Raw genomic sequence first — 23,608 nt, 5'->3', positions numbered from 1 at the left:
TCTATGATTCTATGATTCTATGAATCACAGCAGTGAGGAACGGCAGAGGAGACGTTTCCACCGGGTTGCTACCTTGTTTACTCCATACAGAAGCTTCTTTCCATACAGAATATTCGTTCATCTTGTGTTTTCTCATTACAAAACGCTGAATTCCCGTCTCGGCTAACAGTTCTTTGTTTTGCCTTTCCTGGGCAGTCCAAGGCTCTCATTCCGCTGCAGACTGAGGCTCACCCAGAAACAAAGCAGCGAGTGCTGACGAACTACATGTTTCCCCAGCAACCCCGCGGTGATGAAGGTAAAACGCCATCGGCGGTGCTGCAAAGGCAGGAGCAGGGCTGGTTTGGGTAGCGGAGAAAAAACCAGAAGGAGGGAGAGGACGGGGTTTCAGCCATCGTTCTGCGTGTGTCCCTCCTGACCCGTAACACCAGCGGCGCACACGTGGCCATCGGTATTTTGTCATACCCTAAGGAATCCTGTTTGCAAATCCACTACTCTCAGGACATCAGATTTACAATTTCTTAAACGCTCTTCTACTTCCAGAAGAATGGGTTTGTGTCAATAATTTGAACCCGGGAGCTGAGCGTGCACGGGGCAGGAATCCCGGGATGCGACTCGGTGCCGTGCGGACGGGCTGTTGGCCAGAGCCAGCGGAGACGCTGGAGCCATCTGGGAGAGCTGGAGGCTGGGCCAGCTCCTGGACCTGTGAGGTTCAGAGCTCTGAGCCTGACACAACGGAGGGTTTGGCCCCTCACAGAGCTGCGGCGCGTTAGAGAGTTTTCATCCTCTTCCTCCGCTCCCCATCTGCCCCGAAACCCTGTTGCTTCCCATCCCCCTCATTTCAGTTTCAATATTAGACTCTGTAAATGGTTTATCGGTCACTATGCTCATTGCCCCCCCCAACAGTTTTAAAACAAGAACCCAGGATTACAGGATCAACTAGAACAGGTCTTTTTACACCATTTCCAGTCTTCTGCTGGGTGCACTAATGACTTGCTCTTGTGCATTGCTCTTTGCAATTGACCTGCAGATTTCCAGTCAGACAGTGACAGTTTTAACCCTACCTTATGGGAGGAGCAGCGACAGCAACGTATGACCGTTGCCTTTGAATTTGAAGACAAAAAGGAAGAGGAGGAAAATCCAGGGAAAGTTAAGGTAAGTTCTTTTTGGTTTATTCTGGTATTTACGTATTACGGACAGGGTCCAATTTACAATCTTGAATTGGACTATTTTTGTGTTCTAAATACCCAGAAAGTACTTGTCACGATGACAAAATTAACACAGAATGTTGGAAGACTTAGAATTAATGTCCAGCCACCTAGTTTTTTAGAAATATTTAGATCACATGGGGGATTCCCTATTCCTCTCAAAGTGGAGGTCAGTGAGAGCTTTGCAACTTCGTGGAGTTACACAAGCATGTGCAGTGGAGAGGGTATCTCTCATCAGTTTTGTAACCTACCAAAAATGAAGATCAAAACATGAATATCCTCCCCCAGTTATCTGACATTAATACAGTTCCAGAGTTTTCAACTGAGCCCTTAATCGGTTACATTGTTAGAAGGATATTGCAGGACCATCTGCTTTTACGTGGCATCAGAGTTTCTATTTCTTGAATAATATGAAGGAATTACCCCAGATCAAACACTTAAACACTGCAAATTTTTAACTGTGGTAGGATACCCAACATAAAATATATTGCTGGAGACAAAAAATCATATGAGGAGATTTAAATAATATTTTATGTTTAGAATTAGCCATTAGCAATTAATAGCTATTTAACATTCCATTTAGATCTTCTTAGAAATCTTAGAAATTTTGGATTTTTCTTTTTAATGTTTTTCCCCACTAGGAATTTTTGTCTAACTCTTGTAACCAGAGTTATAATGGACTCTGCTGCTTTAGTAAAACAACAAATGAAGTCAAAAAGCATCCTTTGCCTCACAGTGAATAGGTTAAGCTGAAGTTTTATGCCAGATGAATTGCAGGTTTATGGGTCATAAAAGGAAAACAGAGCATCTGGGAAAGTTTTAAATTGTTCCACCACTTCTTATCAGAATTTTAACTGTGGATAATGTGTCTGGCCAACTGTGCGAAACAACTGAAATAGTAAAAGAGAAACAGATATCAATATCCAAGATCATAGAAGAACTGAATTGCACTGTACGTTATTTGCAAGCACTGTTTGTTGAGATGTGGTATATGAATTCTATAAGTTAGATGGCCGGTTTGGTTTCAATATATTTCAGAACACTATGAATGACTGAAGCAAGTGTTCCCTTTGAGTAAACGGCTCTTGCAGAGAAAAAATTCCTCCACCCGCTGAATGCTGTTCCTGTGCTGCAGCTCGGATGCTGCCACCTGCCGTGGGGAAGGCGGGGAGGCAGACACGGCCAGGGCACAGTACCGCATTTTCGGGTTTCCTAGAAACAGCACTTTGCAGAAATCGCTGGCTTGTGCCCACACTGGGAGCAGATGTCTGCACGGTGCGATCCCAGGCGCCGGTGCTCCGTACCGGAGCTGCTCAGGATGCAAGGGATGCGCTGCTTTCCCCTCTCATGGAAAACAGCCTTTTGGCCCAAGCCATGAAAAAAAATTAGCTCAAGTCCAATTACTACTAATAAGCTAGAAATGCCTTTTGCATCCTTCTGGTAGGTCTATGCTCTTTCCTAGCAGTGCCAATTCATCTCTGTACGTGAATGACCATAAAAGCGGTTTGTTAAAGGGTTATTGGACTGAGCTGTTTGCCCCACTGGGCTTAGGTGCATGCACATGAACTAAAAGCTGATTGCTGGAACCATTGGGGAACTTACCGTGTGTCGTTCCCTCCATGGGTTGCAGCAGGTCTTAGGGAGGTCTTAACATGTACTATTTTAGCAGTTTCACCAGACCTGTATGGGATGAATTTGGAGGTTAAGTTAAATTATCAATAGGCAGTAAACACAAACACTGGTTGCATTCTATAAAAGCTTTTTATCTTTCTTTTATCTTTTTTTTATATTTTTTTAATATTTTTAAATATTTTTTTATTTTTTTTTCTTTTTTTATCTTTTTATCTTTCCTAGTTAAAGCTGAGCTCTCAGCCAACTAGATGTTAAAATAGATTTGGTCATTGAAGTTGTTCAATAGCTTCTTCCATCAAGAATTTTGAACTTTGAAAATTCTCTCTTCGGTCGTGCTACTTTTGATGTAGCGTGAAACACCCAAGAACTGTATCGACAGGGAGTACAGTCTAAATCAGCGATGACAATGTCTGCATTCTAGTGGGTATCACCCACCACATTATTTTTACTGTTTAGTGTTAGTACTCACAGTGACGTGAAACTCTTGCTGAGATCCCTGTCTATGACTTCTCTCTCTCATGGAAGTCTTTCAGTTAATTTTTCCTCACCTAGTCCGTACTGAGGGTCTGTGCTGTGATTGACTTCTGGCTGTGTTTGTCTGTAGGCCTCACACTTAAATCACGGGCTGATTTTGGTGAAAAAGCAGTTGCCTAGTTAGGCCACATCTAAATATGATTTCTTTCAGCCGTAAATCCACCAGAGCTTTAGTAATGCTTTACAGACCTTATTTATTTTTTCTGCTGAAATTCTTTGTTAACCTATGACATCATAGTCACAGATGTTAACATCTTATCGTCTCAGAATCTGTTATCCGCAGTGTTTATTCTATTGCAGTTCAGAATTGTATGCTAGTATTTCATATAGCTTTATTTTCCAAATCAGTCTTGCTTCTGCTTCTAAAATATTCCCATTGACAAAACATATTAATTGGAATCCAAAATTACATTTTTCCTACTCACTAGGGATTTAAATTCCAACGGCTGTAATAGTGAGCTATTAAGAGTGAGTTGCCTTTGCTTACCTCACGTACACAATGAGCTAAAAGCTTCTTGGTGGCAGATGCTTCAAAATCATTATCACATAGGCAATGTGGAGTAATTTCAAATTTCCCAGCCTCACAATCAGGAGCAGCCATCCTGACCCGCACAGCTTGCACTGGGAGCTGTGATTTTACTCCACTGATGGATTTTATTGCCTTCCCCCCCCAAATTCAGGCACAAAGAGTGATGGGCTCAGCCAGCACCCGCTGCATTTCGGCGGTGAGGTGTGCTGAGCAGTGGGCTCCGCAGGGCACGCTCCCCGGTTCTCCTTGTCAATCCCAGCTTTGGGGCTTCACCCACAACCGTCGTCCACAGCTGGGAAGAAGGCGGTGGAGCTCCCACGGGTTCATGGTGTGAAGGACGGAGCGGGGAGGGCAGGAGATGCTCTGGGGAGCAGAGGGAGGTGTCTGCAGGCTGGGCTCGAGGGACATCCAGCGTTGTGTGTGTCGTCCTTTGTGCTGGGGTCATTCCTGACGTGGTCGGCCGCTGCGCCGTCTCCTCAGAGAGATTTGCTGTTGGCATAATCTCTTGATGGGTTATGGGGGGTGATGTCATCCATGACCCTTCTCAACCATTTTTTCCCCTTTCACTCAGCCCTGAGATTTTGTAGGACTGTCTCCAAATTAGGATTGCTTTGGACTTGGAAATTACAATGTTTCTCTACTTCTGGGTGATAAAAATTATAAACTTTAAAATGTGGTTTTCTAGAAAATCTGTAGGTCTGCCAGTCGGTTAGACTGCTACTCAGTGTGACTTCAGTTGACTTTTCTGTAGTGGTTTGACTCTGTTTTCCTGTATTTTCTGTATAAAAAAAAGAGTAAGGTACACTGGAGTGCATGTACGTACATTGTACATCTCAAAGAGCAAATGGCTCCCGGTAGATCAGGTTCTGTTCTCAGCTGCCATAGATAATTCTGATTAATTCAGTACACTGAACAGAGCTAAATTAATTCTGCGTTAACACCAGTATTGTTTAGAAAAAGTGTGATTTAATGTGTCAGTACTCTCAAGCAAAGCGTAGAATTAAAATACAATGCTCTCGCCGGGTAGAGGATAGGCTTATGGGGAACCGTTCCCATCTGTTATTTATGTCACTGAAATTCCATTATAGGTTGACATAGTGTAGCTGAGAGCAAATTTCAGTCCAAGAACTTAAAAATCCATGAAGATCCCTATATGTAACACATTACCTCAAACAGAATAATGAAAAATTGGAGCAATTTGCACTTAGCCATAGTACTGTGACCATGGTTTTAGTTTGCATGCTCTTTTCATCTTGTATTTGTGCTTTAATCCTTTTTATGAATGTTCAGGTTGAAATAAATCTAAAACGTTATCCCACTCCATACCCGGAGGATTTAAAGAATATGGTAAAATCAGTTCAAAATCTGGTGAGCAAAACAAGCCATGGAGTACGGCCTGAGAACTCAACACCAACTGCCAACAGCGAACAGACCGTGAAAGAAAAGTACGAGCACAAGTGGCCCATGGCACCAAAGGAGATTTCAGTGGAGGTAACGTAACAGGATCATTGTTCCTCTCAAGAGTTCAAGATGGGGTTTTAACATAGCTCCATCGAACCATATTGTGCATCTGCCGTGGACTTCATACCTCATAGTTCCTAGGTTCATTCTGTAAAGTTAATTTAGTTTTATACTGAGTTGCTGTTTTTCCCAGTACTACTGGGTTTATCAGACTGAATTTTTGGTTTTGAATCTACCTAGATCTGAATTTTGGTATTGATATATACAAGCACTCTCCTAAATTTTAATTACATGAGAGACTTGCACATTAGCAGGAGAATGGACCTGATCACGATTTACATCTCAGGCTAAAGTAAGTGTATTTCTGCGTCAAATATGTTAATGACAAACCAATTTGTTCCGTCTGACCCTACTATGCCATTGGGTTCTGCTGCTTCTGTTCACATTGATGTGGTAGATGGCTGATTAACCTTGTCAAAAGTTAATGACGTCAACAAGAGTGCGCCTTCAACTGCAAGGAACTTCAGATCAGGCACCAGGCCTCTGGATAGCGACTTAGGATGAGTTGCAGAATCTAGCCCGTAATACGTTTGCCAGAAGTGGATCAGCGTGCGTAGTGACGAAGCCAGGAATAGTCCCTGGAAGGTAGATTCCTGAATACTGCAGCCTTGTGCTCAGCGGGCACAAATAGCTGAACCTTGATCTCAGAGAGCCCCTACTCATTAACGTTCACACTAATGACTTGCTCTGTGCAGGCACAATGTGTAAACAGGGGACATCTCTTACCCTGGCGGTGTGTGTGGGTAGTTTATCAGCTTGGACAGGTCTGCAGGAAGACCAGCATTCTTGAAAATCTTTATGAAGCCTTAATGTTCAAAAGAAATAAATGAGAAAAAAAAATATAAAATTTTCACCCCTTTGTTATTTAACTATTATGATAAATTCATTGTCCTTGCAATGTCCCTGTGTCTGGTTGTGTATGTGTGAGCTGTTCTCCCATTTTCCGTCTCCTCAGCACAGACCGGCTGTTCTTGCGCATTCAGCAGGCGCTGAGGCTGCTCTGCCAGTGCTCTGTGTGTTATTTGCTGTTCAACATTTTCATTTCTTAAAAAGTTTTGTCTTAAGACGGCTTCAGAAGACTTTCTTAAAACCTAGGCAGAATTTTGATTAGTACTTCAAACTAAAATATGTAAGTTAAATCATTCATGTTTTATCTCAATCTGAAATCTTAAATTCCTCCATGATTCCTTTTTTACTCATTAAATCCTTTCTTACCGTGTGAATCTGGCCTTTTGGCCAACTTGTGTCTTGTGGCGTATTTTCATGTTCTGCTGTTGTTGCTGATTATATACAATTTATTTCGTATCATCTAGTTTTAGACCTTGGACAATCTTAACAGGTTTCTGCTGATTCTGATGATCCCTGCTGTGACCACACACACACACATTGTCTGCCCAGGGTTTGGATCAATGGTGTCTGACAAAGAGATGAGGTCTTGTGGCTGTGGCTGGTGACACCGGCTTCAGAAATAGGTGGCTGCGCTGGTTTAGTCGCTGTTAAACTAAATGTTAATTGTTCAACTAAAATGTTGACTGAGCCCCAGCAGAGTCCTGTGCATATTCAGGGTCCCGTTCTGGAGGTGCAGGGAAGGAGTAAATGGAGCAACACCCTAAAACACGACAGTGATGCTGAAATGCCTGTGTGACCACATACCGTGTTCTAATAGGAAAAAAGACGAAAACAAATTTAATTCTTATGTTTCATTCTTTCATAAAAATGCATTCACTTTTGCAACAGAAAAAGAATGATACCTATTTTTTCTGTGAATGTACCTGAAGTGTCAGTTGCCTGAGTATCACCAGAAGCAGTCTATAAAAAGAGCTGAATTGCTGAAGACCCTGCGGTAATTCCTGGAGTGCAATTAAATAACGTGATTGCAATTTCCTAGTTAATTTTCTACCACAAACAACTGGTGTGAGCGCTTGACTATTTCCATCATATCCGTGAAGATGTATTTTTCAGCTTTTTTTTATTATATTAGTGAAAGTGGTGGAAGTTTTTCAGATTTTAATTTTCCTGGTGCTTAGTCAAGACAAGTAACACGACCATCTCATCAACTGAAGAAAAGAAAGGAAGTGTTCTTGTTCCTGGAAATAATAGCACAGGGAAGATTTGATGGGTGTAAAGCAGGATGATGTATACATGTTCCTCTCTTTGGCTTCCTGCATGATGAAAAAGAAGAGGTATGGCGAACTGTAGAAAAAGTCTGGGGGATTTTGTGAATAATATTAGCATGATTTCAGTTGTAACCCATTAAATAAAGCATAATTAAGCTCCATTTACTTTTCAGATAATTAGGAGACATGATCTCAAGCCTCAAGTTCAAACACAGTTTAACAAGCAGGTGTGTTCCGATGCAGATTTAGACTGAAGGAGGTTTCTAATAACAGGGTAATTTAATTTCAGGTGCAGTGCCCACTTTTGCATCCTCAGAGGCCAGATAAGCTGGTTTCTTTTCTGATCTCTTTTGGGTTTTCTTGCAAGTAATTTGCACATCTCTGTCTAAATAATTAAAGGGAGCATCTGAAATGAGTAACAAGCTACAGTTCAAATCCCCTGTATCATCCTACACCTTCAGTTATAATAAGCAAACAATTTCTTAATTAATCATCAATTAAAATAGACCTCTTCATCATCCTAAGTCTACTTTGAAATATGTGAATTTTGGACAAAAAGAAGTCTGGGATTACTTAGTGTGTTGTGTAGCCTTTCCGTGAGGCACAATGAGAAATACAACAAGTCAGCAATTAAGATGTTTATAGTTAATATTCTTGATATGTATTTGACAGATAAACTGGAAATACTTCTGTTTAACTCTCATCTTTGGATTAAAAAAAAGTCTCTTCTAGTCCATCCTGCAGCATTCCATCCTTTGTGTTAATTCCTGGTGGATTCATTAACGCTATGTAAAAAGGTGTACTGCATCTTCTGAGACCTTCATCTCATCTCCATCGAATGAAGACCTCAATCCTTTTGGCTTCTGACTTGGTTACTATGTGGGTTTGGGTTATGGGGTTTTTTGGGCGGGTGAGGGTGGAGAAGAGTGTTCCTCTTGTTTTGTTTTTAGTGACAGTTTCAGAAACTGTCTTCAAAGCTGATCTTGCCTTTCCAGGAAGACTTGCACACTTCTGTGTCCCCCAGGATGCCTGGCTTCAGTCGGTTCAGTCGATGTGTCTGTTGTGGGAGCTGTTTTCCATGATGAAATGCTCAATGACAATCTCTCCTGATCCGGAGAGGAACGTGTCCTAAAGATTTTTGCTTTGTGTCTGCTTTAAGCACATACCTTGATAAGCTCTTTGTAGCAGAATTACCTACATTTTACCAGGAGTCAGAAATATCTTCATCATAGAGTTTTTGGATTTTCCATGGCACAAAAGATCTTCACCAAGGTTATGACCTTGGTGCCTTCTTGTCAAAGGAGAAAGGAGGTAATGGTGGAGATCTGACTCACAAGAGACCTTTCTTCAGATAGGATGTCAAATGTCTTAAAAGTTCATTTTGAGTTACTTTGACTTCTGCCCAACCTTATCCAAGTGTCTGGACTGGAAGGGCATGATTCAGAGCTGCCTCCAATATAAAGCCTACCTCCCATAAAACCAGTCCAAGCCTACCTCCCATAGAACCGGTCCAAGCCTACCTCCCGTAGAGCCGGTCCAAGCCTACCTCCCATAGAACTGGTCCAAGCCTACCTCCCATAGAACCGGTCCAAGCCTACCTCCCATAGAGCCGGTCCAATACATCACTGGACCCCCTGAGGCTGCTGCTCTGCCTGTCCCCCTGCGAGAGGACTCAGGCGGTGCAGTAGGACATGTCTGTCACTCTATACCATCACGATTCTTTGTACAAACTCATATACACAGGGCACATCAGCCTGACTTAGTGATTGGAAAGTATTGACGTTCAGGGCTGAGAGGTGGAAGTTCTGCCATTTTCTGTGCAAAGAACATGGGTAAGTGGCTCGGCAAGGCTTTGTTACAAAACCGTACCACTAACTGATTCTCAGGAAAGATGCCAGTGGCTCAGTTAGTCCTGCTCGTCTCAGGGGATATTCTGGTAGCTCTCTGGCTGCATTTGTTCCTACGCTTTATGTGTTCTCCTTTATTCTTTCATTAAGTTTTTAGGAAAATCTGGACCAAGTAACATTTGCCATGATCCCTTTATTTCTTTGCTTCTCCATTTCTTTATAGCCAGCTTGTCATCCTTCAGACTGACCTAGCCTTCTCGCGTCTAGAAGTGCTGCCAACCCTCTGCTCATATTTAATTGTTCATCTGGAACAGATCCATCGTTAATGGTCCCGCATTCCTCTGCCTTGTGCGTGCTGCTTCTGCCCAGAGCCCCGCTCTGCTCTATTCAGGCTTTATAAGTCTTCTCAAACACACTCTAAGAATTAGGTTATTTTAAAAGAAAATCCGTCTCTCTGATTATAATTTAATGTCCTTGTGTTGTCAGCATGAATAATTGGTGAAATTTCTCTTTCCCAGTTATTTTAATGGTTTTTACCATGTATTTTCTCTTGGGAAACAGCTCATCATATTTTTCTATCCTATACCTATGGCTTTCTCTGCTTAGTCCTGAGGAATAAGTTTTGACACAACAGAATTACATTTACCTTTTCCCTTTGTTCTTGCAATTGGTCCTATTAATAATACTTTTTTTTTCTATTAGTGACCTTTTTGTTCTCGGGCTTGTAAGAGAAAAAGGTCCTCTTAAACAGAGTAAAATTAAACGGAATATGATTTTGGTTTTTACAATGTATTTCACTTTCATGGTATGTTCACAAATGCCAGACTAGTTCTTTCAAAAGGGCAGTGATTCTTGTTGGAATAGCTGGACTAGGGGTAAAAAGAAAAAAAAAATAGTATAACATGGAAAACTCCATAAAATCATGCACCTGAAATAAAAACCTGTGTTCATCATGATGTGAAAAATGGAACTGCTGGTTCTTCCTATCTTGCAGCAAGCAGTTTTATTTTAAGCTTATAACTTTTGGAAGTTTCATGGCACAATATTGGGATTCTAGGTTCAAGATAGTGAAAATAAAGAGTCCCAAAAGAGTCACCTGTCTGATACAGACAACACTCATAAATCAACTCTGGAAACCCCAGAGAGGAAGGAAAAGGAAGAGCACACAAAAAGCTCAGAGGTACAACCAGAAACTTAACACGCACCGTGCTTCAAAGGTGGAGAATTTCCCACTCTGTGAATGCTACGCACTCTTTATTTCTCAAAAAAATGGTTTTGCATAAGTTTGTTACACTGCACTAGAAGATGACTGTGCTGCACTGGAAACACGCCATTGCACTGTTGTTGGCTTTGAGTTGTATGCACGTCACTGCTGGTATGGCAGAAATCCTGTGCACAAGGGATCTGTGCATGTGAAAGCAGGTTAAAATCTTGAATACATGACACGCTGTAAGAACAGGCATGCAGCTGTGTTTGCTGAAATGTTAGCACTGAGGGGGTTAATTAAACGGGCCGTGATGATACCTGTTCATTGCTGCTTTGGTACCTCCAGTAGTACACCAAACGCAGGATTTAAATATCTGTTGTGTAGATATAATTATGTTCTTCAAGGATAAATCCCATGGCCAACACTTCTACAGATCTCTGTTTCCACTGTAACTATAAAATGTAGTTAATGGAGAGTAAACTTCTGATAGTTTTCTCCTTATGAGTAAAAGCAAGTAAATTTTGAAAATATTGTAGCATTTTATGGTTTCATAATGTGTTTTGGGATTCGGTACTCCGTGTAAAATTGTTTCTCTAAATCTTACATCTCTTTCCTTTATTGACTTCACTCTGCAAAGCTGTATGACCTGTAATCACTGGAGTACCTTCACAGCGAATTGTGAGGGTATAGAGATCCTCATAGTGTCCCCATTAACCCAAATTCCCTCTTAAATAGATTTGTCCTAACAATTTCCTTCCTTGTTTATATTACTAATTGTTGATTTTTCTCCTAATATCTCTCCAAAACATCCTCTTTTTCACTTGGTTCTCTGCTTCTCCAACTTCCACCCTCTGTATGAAACCACAGCTCATCCTCCTGCTGCCGAGACAGGACGTGTTTCTCCGACCTTTCCCCCCAGGACCTCGACTGGCATGGCCATGACTTTCCAGCGCTGCTGTGCCCACCTCCGTCGGTTCCCTTGCCGTTCCATTCCCTGAGCCCAAGCACCAGCACCCACCAAGTGGGTTTCCCATATTGCTCGTTCTTCCAGCCCCCTGTCCTTAGGTCCTCTCCTGAGGGCAGGGTTTACCACTGCCATTCCTCCAGCAAGAGTCATTTCCTACCCTGTCGCCTGGCGTCTTTCTCATTTCTGACCTTTCTTCCAGGGATACGAAACACCACGGATTCACTGTTTGTGTCTTCATTCCCTTCTAGCTATCCTCTGAGCCTAGTTTAAATGTTCTAACATAAAATATCTCTTTCTAAGACTACATCTCACTTTCTTTCCGCTTTTTAACTCATTTTCTTTTCAGTATAGAGCCTTTCACCAGCTAGAACAGCAAAACAGTTGTGCAGGGCAGGCTTTGAAGGTCAAGATGTGCTGAACTCTCAGTGAGGGGTTTACGAAATCCAAATCATTTTAATTGAGCAAAAAAAAATAAAGTCTTTAGAGAGAAAGTCATTTTAATTCAATATAGCTATAGGGACAGTTGAATCCAGGGAGGGACTTGTGCCACAAGTAAATGGATGAGGAATACTTACTCCTGAAATAAGAAGTAAATGTTTATTCTAAATTTTTGTTCGTTTCTATGGCGGCTTGCGTTTTTGTGACCTTTACTCTGTCAGAAATGTTTACACGGCCTTGATGTTTCTTGCAAGTTCCATCTGTTTTGTCCACACTTTCAGAATGAACATGGCACCATAATTTGTACAAGTGTTTATGTAGGACTAATTAGAATTTTCAGCTGACAAACCAGCATGATTAGACACTGCCCGTATGGTGGGTTTTGGTGTGTTGTCACATTCATGAAAACAAGGCTGTGAAATGTTTGTTCATTGCAGTTCGAAGTGGATGCTCTTTCCTATGTTTACTCTACATTGTTGTGTTCCTCAGGATGCCTTTGGACATCCTGCCAGTGAGATGAGGATAGGGGAACTTCGTCCTTCCATGCCAGAGACTCCGTTGTATCCACCCAAACTTGTTCTTCTGGGTAAAGAGAAGAAAGGTACTACCTTGACTTGCAACCTTTTGGATGAAAGCATGTGTAATGTACACGGATAGACTCCTTCCTTAAGATGTTCTACGCTTCGCTCTGGTTTTAAAGCAAATGACATGCACATTTGTGCACATGTATATATTTATATATATCCATAGTATCAATGTAAAAATCTGTTTTTCTGGAGTTTAGTTTTCAAGCAGCACCTCCTGAGAACGTTTGCTGTGTTTTGTTTCAGAATCGACAGATGAGTCTGAAGCAGATAAGATCCATTGTCTGAATAACAGCGTTTCCTCAGGCACTTACTCAGACTATTCCCCTTCCCAGGCTTCCTCAGGGTCCTCCAACGCGCACGTTAAAATGGGGTCCTTGCAGACAACGGCTAAAGAGGCAGTCAATAACTCTCTGTGGGGGAACAGGTGGGATCATCTCTCTTCACACAGCTTCTGGTTGCCTTTCATCTTACGTTGTTGTCCTATGCATTCAAAGTGATCATCTGCTAGCTGTTAAGGCTTTCAATGTAAAAAATACAATGTTTTTACCCCAGTTTGGCAGAAGTGTCCGTAGCTCTTCACAGCCCAGGCTGTGCAGAGTTGGCCACCCATTCGTACTCCGTAAATGCCAGTAATGCCACAGCTGGTTTTTCAGCTGTGTGCTATAACCACGCGTTAAAAGCACCGGGTCATTGCGCTGCAATTATTCTGCTCTGTGTGGTCCTGAGCTGCAGCTGGCTGGAGTTGAGCAGAGAGCAGAGTGTGTGTGTCTCACGTTATTGCTGTCCTGAGCTCCACTCTGCCCTGGACCTCCTAGAACAACACAGTTCTTGGAAAGTTGTCATTTGCACTGGCCATCAGCAGTGGGAAATGCTGTCGTACCACCCCAGGAACACCCTGCGCTGGCTATTCCTGCCAGAAATCACCTAATCTAGTTCCATCCAAATTGTAGTTCCATCCACAGGCTCCTCCCCATTAAAGAGAGGCTGGGATACATAAAATCTTGGTTGTGAGAACATGCTCAAACTGAATCTGGTATTTTTGTTTTTAAAAAAAATAAGTGCAAAAAAAATCTTCCCTTGCACTCATGGAAGGTTATTTTTAAAGCAGGAAAATATGTTCTGTTGGATTTGTATGGACATGGCATTGAGCCTTCCAGGACTTCTGATGAATTTCTTAGTTTCTCTGTGTGTCTACGTACAGAATCTGTACTCCAGTGCAAAAACCTGCTGCAGCCATCCATGCCAAGCCCGTGGCACAAGGGGCACATCTCATAGTACGATCCCAAAGCCGGAGTGTAGCTGGGAGGATATTAAATTGCTCTGTAATTGAGTCATTCTGATGACTGCTTCTGTGCTCTGTTAGAGGGCATTTTATCTTGTTCCGTTTTTTGTTTTTGCAGGCTGGCACAGTCATTTCCGCAGCCCCTCGAAACAAAGCCATTGCTGAGCCAGCGGGAATCGGCTCCGGCGGGGAGCCTGCCGCAGCACACCGACCGGCGCCCGCTGAGCGACACCTTCGCCGACAGCTGGAACGACAGCTCGCACTACGACAACACAGGGTTCGTCGCGGAGGAGAGCACAGTGGAGAATCCTAGTGCTAACCCCCTCCTGACCACGAAATCTAGAAGCACATCTGCGCACGGGCGCAGGCCGTTGATTAGGCAGGACAGGATAGTTGGCATTCCCCTGGAGCTGGAGCAGCCCACGCTCAGAAACACCCACGAATCTGAAGTGCCTCCTCCCAATCCTTGGCAAAATTGGACCAGAACCCCTAGTCCTTTTGAAGACAGGACAGCTTTTCCTTCCAAACTGGAAAGCACCCCCACCACCAGCCCTTTGCCTGAGCGGAAGGATCACGACAAAGAGTCTCCGGAAATTACGAGCACTTTCCCTCCAGGAATCGCATGGGAATATCACGATTCAAATGCGAACAGAAGTCTCACAAACGTCTTTTCCCATATCCACTGTCGCCCGGATCCTCCCAAAACGGTCATTTCGATCAGCAAGAGTACGGAACGGCTTTCTCCGATGATGAGGGATATAAAAACGAACAAATTTAAGAAGTCGCAAAGTATCGATGAGATAGACATCGGTACATACAAAGTGTACAATATACCCTTAGAAAACTATGCATCTGGTAACGATACTGTAGGAACCCACGAGAGGGTGGACAAGCTCCTGGGCCCGGAGCACGGCATGCTGAGCATGTCCCGCAGCCAGTCCGTCCCCATGCTGGACGACGAGCTGCTGACCTACGGCAGCGTCAAGGTGCAGCCGCAGCAGAAGTCGTCCGTCACCAAGAAAGTCTACCAGTTCGCCCACAGCTTCAACCCGCAGGGAGCCGTGGAGGTCACAGCGGAGAAGAGGCTACCGCCGCCTTTCCAGCTCAACCCCGAGTACATTCCCCAGCAGAGTAAAAACCTGCCCCAGGATCTGGTCAGCCCTAGGGCTTACCGTGGCTATCCCCCCGTGGAGCAGATGTTCTCCTTCTCCCAGCCCTCGGTGAATGACGAGGTCATCGGTACCCCCTTTGCCAGCCAGGGGGCTCGGCCGGGGTTCTTGAGGAGGGCGGACTCGTTGGTCAGCTCCACCGAGATGTCCATGTTTAGGAGAGTCAGCGAGCCCCACGAGCTGCCCCTGAGCGATAGGTACGGCCGGCCTCCCTACCGAGGAGCGGTGGAGCGCCAAAGCAGCATCTCGGTCTCCGAGTCTCAGTTCCTCAAGAGAAACGGCAGGGACGAGGACGAGCATCCTTCCTACCAAGAAGTGAAAGCTCAGACTGGAAGCTTTCCAGTTAAAAACCTTACGCAAAGGAGGCCGTTGTCTGCAAGAAGCTACAGTACAGAGAGTTACGGCACATCCCAAACGCGGCCGGTCTCAGCCAGGCCAACAATGGCAGCGCTGCTGGAAAAGATACCGTCAGACTATAACTTGGGTAACTATGGCGACAAGCCTTCCGATAACAGTGATATAAAGACAAGGCCCACCCCTGTGAAGGGAAGTGAGAGCTGTGCTAAAATGCCCGCTGACTGGAGACAACAGCTACTTAGACATATAGAAGCTAGAAGGTTAGACAGGGTATGTTTGGCATTTCTCTGCAATTAATGCCTTTAGTTGTGTGTTTCGCTATTTCCAACTATTTGCACGTACGGTGGTAACCGCCAGAATGCCCAGGAATGAGATTCCTGCCTTGGTGCCAGAGGAACCGGCCCACAGAGGGGTCTGGGGGCTGGAGTGAGGGGTTCCCGGGTCGATGGGTGATAAAGAGTCTCTGCACGAGCACCACGGTGCACGTTACTGATGTAGTAACGGCAGCAGCACGGGCTGAAATAATAAAACCCACCCAAATCTCTCCTTACCGACAGATGGGACCGTGCTGCTGAAGTCCAACGCTTCAGTGATGCTTTGGGAGCTTTCAGAGATGCTGGGTCCATCTTTGCAGTGAAAGGCAATAAAGAGAAACGTCACAGATAAAAAGTAAAAGAATGTATTTTAGCTTTTGTATCACTGTTAGTGGAGGGGATTTGAAGGTATCTCTTAACTCAGAATAATATCCCTGGATGTGCACTGCCACTGTTTTTAACAAGGAATATGATTATTGCTCCTTCTAGCGGTAGGAAGTCATGCTTATTGACCTTCTATACAAACCAGAACAAGTAATGTAGTGCATGGGTTCAATAATGATCTCGACTATTTAACGACCTACTTCATGAGTCGGATTTACTTCATAATCTGAAGTGGTTGTGAAAAGTTACTGTTGTCAAGTGCGTTGAGTTAGTTTCAAAATGTGTCCGTATACTTCCTTTCTGCTACATCCTCGTGAGTTTGGTGTTAATATACTCACCACCTCCCAGTTGCTCGGATGCGATGCATATTAAAATATCATGAAGGATCCAGTGGGTAAACTTGAAAAATTGGCTTGAGGGCTGAAGCTTTTTCCTTACTTCAGCTTTTTTCCTTCTGCTGTGTAAAACTGATTAGAAAATGCCCAATACCTCGGTGGAATAGTGCACCCCAAGTAGAGACCTTTCTGGTGGAAATAAACACTTCCCAGATGTTGTTTGTTTAAGAAATATCTTGGCATTTAGTTGACAATGTGTATTGGCTCAAGAAGTAGCTTATCTGATAGGAAGCTGACACGGGTGATTTTCTCGAGTTAAAAATTGAGTTTCTCGAGTGCTCACAGCCATCCCTGCAGGTGCCAGCCAGCCAGGTCCTAGCTGTTTGCACCGTATGAGAAGCAAAGCTGTAAGAAGCTGGGCTGTCTGGTGGAGATTTTGCCCGGCTGATGGGAGGACCAGTGCCCCCCGGGCTGGCCCAGCCGCAGCTCGTCCCTCCTGGGCAGCAGTGAGCCGGGAGCAGCGGCAAAGCTCCAGGATGGGGCAGAGCCTTCTTGGTGGGGCATCTCCCTCTGCCTGTGCTGCTCCTTTGTGCTAGATCTGGGTTTTTTCTGGCCCATCTGTGGCTGTGCAGGCGTACCACAATTTGGCCGTCTTTACAAAATAAAGACTTGTCCCGTGTTCCCTGCTGCAATTCCCAAACGACAGATAACGTACCTCATCCGCTGTCAGCGTGGAAGTCCTCTATGGTCTCCGTTTGATGTACAACTAGCGATGTACTTGCTTCCGTGTGACCCAGTGCATGCACCGAGAAGCTCTTTATTTCCTGGTACTGTTTGTTTGCTTAAACTAAAACGTTGTGAAGTTAACCATGTATATATCTATGTGTGATACTGAATTCGATGAGCATGTGTGTTCATATCCTGTCCCGTGGTTGTTTCCTCTACTCAGACCGCTGCTTACAAACACAACACAGTTAGCCTTGGCATGCTGCACTCTGGAGGGTTTTCAGCAATGCATGCCGGCAGAAGCATGACTTTAAACTTGCAGCCTAAATCTAAATTTGAAAACCAAATGCTTCAAGAGCTACCTCTACCGAAAGTAAGTATGGGATGGCCAGCCTATACCGGCATTACACGATCAATTCATAGTACTCTTTGCTTTTTCCTGGTTTAGCTTTTGCCTATTATTCATGCTTATACTCTGCACAATCCAAAAAGCAAAGATGATCGTTTTCTGGTCGGTGCAGTTCTTCTGCTGGATAATCTTGCTTTTTGGATTCAGGGGCTCACGTGGCTGTCATGACTGCTTTCTGCTCTTGTGTTACAGACTGATGCGATCATTCTGTTTTCTCAACGACTTAACCTGTGTGCAGAAATAGAGAATGTGTTTTGTTTTGTGACTGTTTGATCTTAGAAAGAACTAATGTAGAAATGTTTCATATTCATTTAGATAGGCTCCAAGAGGGAGGGATTTTAATGTACGAACATTAACTGGCTATGCTGTAGTAGCTGATAAGTTTTGAGTACATGCCTACCATCCCTAAACTAGTTTTAAACTTCTGTTGAGTAATGCTTCTAGCAAGAAAATAATTTTTCTTATGTTTTACAGTTAATTTTACAGCTATTGACAATGTTACATACATACACCATCATATAGAAACAAATGCTGGATGGGAAAAGCACACATGGCAAAGCAGAGAGGGACATTGCTGGGGTATTTTCAGAGTATCAGAGAGGAGATGCTGGGACCGTCCTGCACTCCCAGTAAGGCCACACCGGGGTCCCAGCAGCAGCCGCTGGCAGGCGGTCGCACGGCCGGGACCGTATGGCACGGCAGGGGATGCTGCGGTGCTCCCAGTGGTGACCATCGGTGAGGCTCTTCTGCGTTAGCACCAGTAGCGGTTGTACGAACCAGCATCCTCTCTGTGGGTAATTAAAGGGCAGCAGAGCGCAGCTCCAGGCGCCGCAGTGTGATACCCACGCCGTTAATTGCCGGGTTGGCCTCGGCGCGGTTTGGCCCTGGCCAGCTGGCACCTCCCAGGCAGTCCCTGGCCAGGGCTCCGGCGTCGGCACCGGCCAGAAATTCGGAGGGTTTCAGTGCCTGGTTTCAGAGTCGGGTTTCAGAGTCGGGATCCAAGCCTGCTGAGAAGAATAGGATAATGTAGTGGCAGGAGCATGGCCAGGGGGTGCTGGCTGGCCGGAGCACAGGCGCTGGCGCTGCTCAGCCAGCTGATAGAGGCGTGGGCATCGCATGCTGGGTTGCAGCCAAAGCCGTGGTAGGTTAACAGCACACACACACACACACACGCAGCTCGTGGCCAGGTTTCTGCCGCTGTGGGTTCCTTTCCGTACACTGTGAACTGCGTTTACACCTCCCGTGCAGCCGTCCCTGGGTTTAACCACGTCCTGACGTTAGTGTGTGCTTCTCTGTTGTTAACGGCACTGGGGTCACACCTTCACCTTAGGTGTGCGTGTGTCTGGACACAGACAGCTTCCCAGTGTTGCTCATGCTGTTCTTTGCTTTCAAAGAATGTGTTTGTCTCTTTGGGTATATATAATTCTTGTCACGAGTCCTTGAAATAAGTCCATGTGATGTCAACTCCAAAAAACCGGGGCTGGTTTCCTGCACACGCTTAGGAATGCGGTATTGGACAGCACTGGGAGAATTTTCGGCTGCAGATGAATGGGGATACCAACACATGGATATCTGAGGAAATCCATGAAACCCTTTAGGGTGGCATGTTTGGGGCTGTGGTCTGCCAGGAATTATTCTGCTTTCTACCTCCCTAGCATTTCATTGCTCCATAGCCACGTCAGCGTGGTGCTGAACTGCATGGGGGTGTCTCCTCTTACTGTACTCTTGGGAAAAATTCTTGTTGGACAAGTAATTTGAATGTTTAAGTTTTGTTTAATTTCATTCCTTCACATGTTCTAAAGGATTTGGCATTTCTTAATGAATCCAGGCCACAGAAGCTTAATGTTTCCCTCTTCTTCCTCCTCTTTCTCGTGGCCTAGATTCAGAGAGTAATGAGTGAGCTCTGATTGTCCAGGGGAAGATCAGGAAATCATGTATAGCGATTAATTATTCTGAGAAAGTTTATTCTATCGATTCCACTCCATGTGTAAAGTGTTTGAACCGCTGTGTCCCATTTTGTACCTGGATTTGCTCGATACACAGGGTGTTTGCAGTCTGGCCGAGCTCGGTCAGTGGATCACGTTGCAAGCAGACAAATTCAGTTAACTGCAGAAAATGAGAAGAAAAACCTGTTACCACAGAATTTTCCTGTTTATGGAGAAGGCAGGCAGCACCCTCTGCATTTTTTCCTTTTCCATGTTGAGTGCTCAGAGCTCACCTCTGCATCAGTCGCTTACAGGAGCGGCGTGGCTGCGGTGACAGAACCACTCTCCGGAAGAACGCTTTCGATTTTTGGCATCCGTCTCCCAAATCTTTTAAAAGTTTATGGTTCGGTGCACTTCATTCTCAGAAGTGTCCGGTACCACTTCCCTTTCAGAATAACCAGCAGATGCACGTGTGTCGCTCAGGGGGAACCCAGAAGTTCCCCCGGGAGCTGCCCCCATCCCTCCGGGCAGGGGAGGGCGCGGAGGGTGGTTTGTCCGTCGTCGGTGCTGAGGCAGGGGAGCAGCTTTCCAGCTCAGCCTTGGTGCCCTGGGGGACTCTGGAGGGGATGCCTCACACCACAGAGATGGCAGGCTTGCTTTTTCAGTGTTTTTTCTACTCCTCAGAGCAGAATTGTTTGCAATTCTAAGGCATTCCGCCGTCCCTGCCCCGATTTAGCAGCGTTGGAGAGCAGCAGCTCTGCTGCATCGGGGCCGCTGAGCTGGGGGCACAGCTTATGGAAAAGGGCCCCAGCTGGTCCCGTTTCTCCGGTTTTGGTGTGTGTAAAGGAAGCTCCAAGGCGAGGTCTTGTACCTTCAGCAGAAGGTTTTTCTAGTGGTCTTTAATATCAGGAAAATCACACCTTTCCTGATTTTTCTGGAAGATTTCTTGAATGATGAGGGAATTATGATGAAAGTTTTCTTTGATTTTAAATAATTAGGGGTGAATTTTTTTACTTAGCCTCTGAGGAGTATGATTCAATCACTGTTTACTTATATTTATTTTTGAAGCATTATTAAGCTTGCATTAAAAAAAGTTCTTAATTGACCAGTCATCAGCCTTAATATTTCAGAGTAGCATTTTCATTTCTTCTTCAGTCATCTAAAGGAGTGTTTCCTTTTTTTAGATCTAAGCTGAAGAAAAAACTGCTTGGATAATGAAAGGGGGGAATAGACTTCTCTTTTTTTTCTTTGCGGATTGCCGTGAATCAGAGCTGAGTAAGCAGAGGCTGAATAAGCACTGTGCAATGCTGAGTGCTGTATGATGCTGGCATTTTGGAAATCTATATCCACGTTAGCAAAATTCCCAGCTATGGTAAAGAAATACAGAGAGACAGAAAATCAGGATGGGACAGAAAAAATACACAAGCCCTCAAAAATACCGAAAACAGGAGTATAGTGGGGAAAGTGACAAAGAAGAAATGAGTCTAAAAGGGAAAAAAAAGGTGGAAAACAATGACACAAGTGTCAAATTCAGGAAACTTTAGATGTGTGTTATGTCCACACCTGGTTAATATTGTGCACATGATATCCTGTTAACTCAGAACAGAACCACCCGTGTCCTGGAGAGAGGCCGGTGAGCAGCGTGACACACAGAGCACAGCGCGAGGGAACGGTGCCACCGTTCAATATTGCCATTAGGGAATGTTTTCTGAAAAAAATTATATCATTTAATCTTGGTGGCAAATGCTTCATAAAAAAGATTCTGATGCTTGAATGACCAGTAAGGATGATGAACGGCAGACTGCAATTTTAAATATGGAACTTTGACAAAATTCACTTGTCTGAAAATAAGGAGTTATGTTAAATTAATTTTCTCTTTTCTCTCGTCATTCATTATTCTCATTATTCCTCTCGTGTATCTCCCAAGATCTCCTCCTGGCAGAGAGTCCCACAGCAATATGATTACATGCTAACGAAATGCTGTCAAAATGCCAGAGTATTTCCATGTTAGCCATAGCGTGTTGCGGTTTCACCGGGTTGATTACTGAAATAAATATGAAGAGAGAATTTTTTGTCATGACATACACAGTGACTAAAGGCTGCCCTACCGTTTCCGCAACAGACCCCGTCGCAGCAGAGCAGCATTCTGGACAACGGGCAGGAGGAGGTGTCTGTGAGCAGCCAGTGGAACCCCTACCCGCTGGGGCGGCGGGACGTGCCCCCCGACACCGTCGCCAAGAAGGTAAGAGCACAGCAGAGCTGCTGGCAGGGCTGCCATTGGCTTCGTTTCCCAGCGAATCACTGGAAGGAGCAGAACAGGTTTGGGAGACAGGTTTTTGTTTCAAAGTTTAAAGCAATAACCGTTATGAATGAAGGATGGTGGTGTCGTGCCCGCTCCTGGGATTTGTATTTAAGCAGGTGCTAGTAGCTCCGTCTGTAGTGTGTGCAGCAGGCACAGCGCTCTTGGCAGGTATTTTCCTGCACGTATCAGCCAGCTGCCAGCTATCGCTTGTCCTGAAAAGTCTTCGTGCAGATTTTTCATTTCAATTACATTCTTCAGTTCATGACAAAAAATGAATGTGTTGGGATGGCCGCCAGCCCGGTGTCTGGACAGTCAGAGACGTTTTTGGCAGAGACATCCTAGGCACACATTGTTTGCTGATAACCCCCCTGGAGAGGGGTCTCATTTCTAGACCCTTGGCTGGTTTCTGTGAAAACACTGGCTGCTCTCTCCCAGCCCCGGCTTGGCTCTGCTCATCGCTGGGAAGCTGCCGTTTCTCAGTCCTTTTCCAATAAAGCATCTGGACAAACTGAGCTGTGTCTGCAGCCCGCTCTGGAAGGTGGAGCTGTGCCTGTGAGCGCCGGTGGTGACACTGACGATTGTCTGCGTGGAGATCCGTCCTGCTCCTTCCCGAAGGGAAGACTAACGAGTGACTAAAGCCGGCATGGCAGTCACGATGTGCGCACCCATAGCTTCTGTAGCATGATTAACTGTCAGCACTGAGGAGGCAAACATCTGCCTGCTGGCTTCACGACTCTTTATCCAAGGTGGTTTCAGGAGCAGCAGCCCGTGCCTTCACACAGCAGAAACAACAAGAGATACGGCAGAATTGCTGGAAGGTGGGAGACCAAAGCCATCGCACCTGGAGCAGCCGAGACTCCTTCCCCGGCACGGGAGGGTGAGGAGGAGGGTGGCCCGGCGTTGTTCGATGGAGTTGGCTCTGGCAGACCACTTAGTCAAAGGGTTTCTTTATCCTCTGATAAGAAATTCAAGAGGAGAAACTGCTCATCTGCACTGGCCTATTGGGATAAAGCCGGCGTTCATCCGTTCACACAATCTAACACGGTGTACGTCCTGCCTTTGTGCATCATCAGGGTTACTAAAATAGGAAACTGCAGACTCTGTTTCATTCTGAATATTTCAGTATCTCGCTGCCCAGCTCTGGTAAGTACAAACATTGCGTAACTGCGCTAAATTCTGCTCAACTCGGTGCAGCCATCCGTTGTTCTGTCCCTTGTCAGCTACTTAATTATACTGTGAATATTGGACACTGAGCTGAAAATAATTAACTTTTGTTGTGGATGTTAAATAAAGTAAAGAATACAAATTAATTTGGGGAAGCAGTCTGCATAACAGAGATGTTTTTCTGCAGAATAAATAATTCCTGTTTCCAAGAAAGGCAGCGTATCCATCTCCAGCAAGAGGCATGGTGTGAATACCGAAGAAGTAGTGATAGGATCTCTTCAAAGTCAATTCACAGGAGTGAGAAAATGAATTCTGTAAATAGTTTACCCGCCATCCTCAGGAGGTGGTTTGCAATGTGCTGTTACACCATTGCTAATCTCTTCTCTGCTGAAAGTGACCTCCAGTGTCTTGGTTTCCAGCACGCGGGGATTCAACCACAGCAGTTATTTAAAGTCAGGCTCAGAAAACCTTCTATAGAATTGAAGTTCCACACAACAAACAATTAAGTGATGTAAATGTAAATCGTGGTGTGTATTTTGATTTTCCACTAGCATGACAGCGCTGGTGTGAACAGGCTCTGGCAGAGCAGAGTCGCTACGTGGTCGGGCTGTGCTGGGGGAACCACTGGAAGAAGAGTTGGGACTAGTTCTTCCCAGG

General features: G+C 44.7%; 1 protein-coding gene across 1 annotated transcript in view; it reads left to right on the top strand.

Moving 5' to 3' along the window:
- Positions 1 to 195: 195 nt before the first annotated feature.
- LRRC7 (leucine rich repeat containing 7) overlaps positions 196 to 23,608 on the top strand; it is a gene marked incomplete at both ends in the record, with an annotated part of 27,513 nt that continues 4,100 nt past the window's right edge. Inside the window, 9 exons of the mRNA XM_010073588.1 lie at positions 196 to 295; positions 1,028 to 1,152; positions 5,191 to 5,391; positions 10,443 to 10,565; positions 10,805 to 10,807; positions 12,487 to 12,598; positions 12,828 to 13,008; positions 13,985 to 15,662; positions 21,608 to 21,727. Of these exons, the coding sequence (XP_010071890.1) occupies positions 196 to 295; positions 1,028 to 1,152; positions 5,191 to 5,391; positions 10,443 to 10,565; positions 10,805 to 10,807; positions 12,487 to 12,598; positions 12,828 to 13,008; positions 13,985 to 15,662; positions 21,608 to 21,727 (2,643 nt within the window). The remainder of the gene's footprint in view (positions 296 to 1,027; positions 1,153 to 5,190; positions 5,392 to 10,442; positions 10,566 to 10,804; positions 10,808 to 12,486; positions 12,599 to 12,827; positions 13,009 to 13,984; positions 15,663 to 21,607; positions 21,728 to 23,608) is intronic.

The sequence above is a fragment of the Pterocles gutturalis genome, unplaced genomic scaffold, assembly GCF_000699245.1.
Source record: "Pterocles gutturalis isolate BGI_N339 unplaced genomic scaffold, ASM69924v1 scaffold25502, whole genome shotgun sequence".
Taxonomy (NCBI): Eukaryota; Metazoa; Chordata; class Aves; order Pterocliformes; family Pteroclidae; genus Pterocles; species Pterocles gutturalis.
The sequence above is the reverse complement of the archived record's forward strand: the minus strand, read 5'-3'. Positions and strand labels throughout refer to the sequence as shown.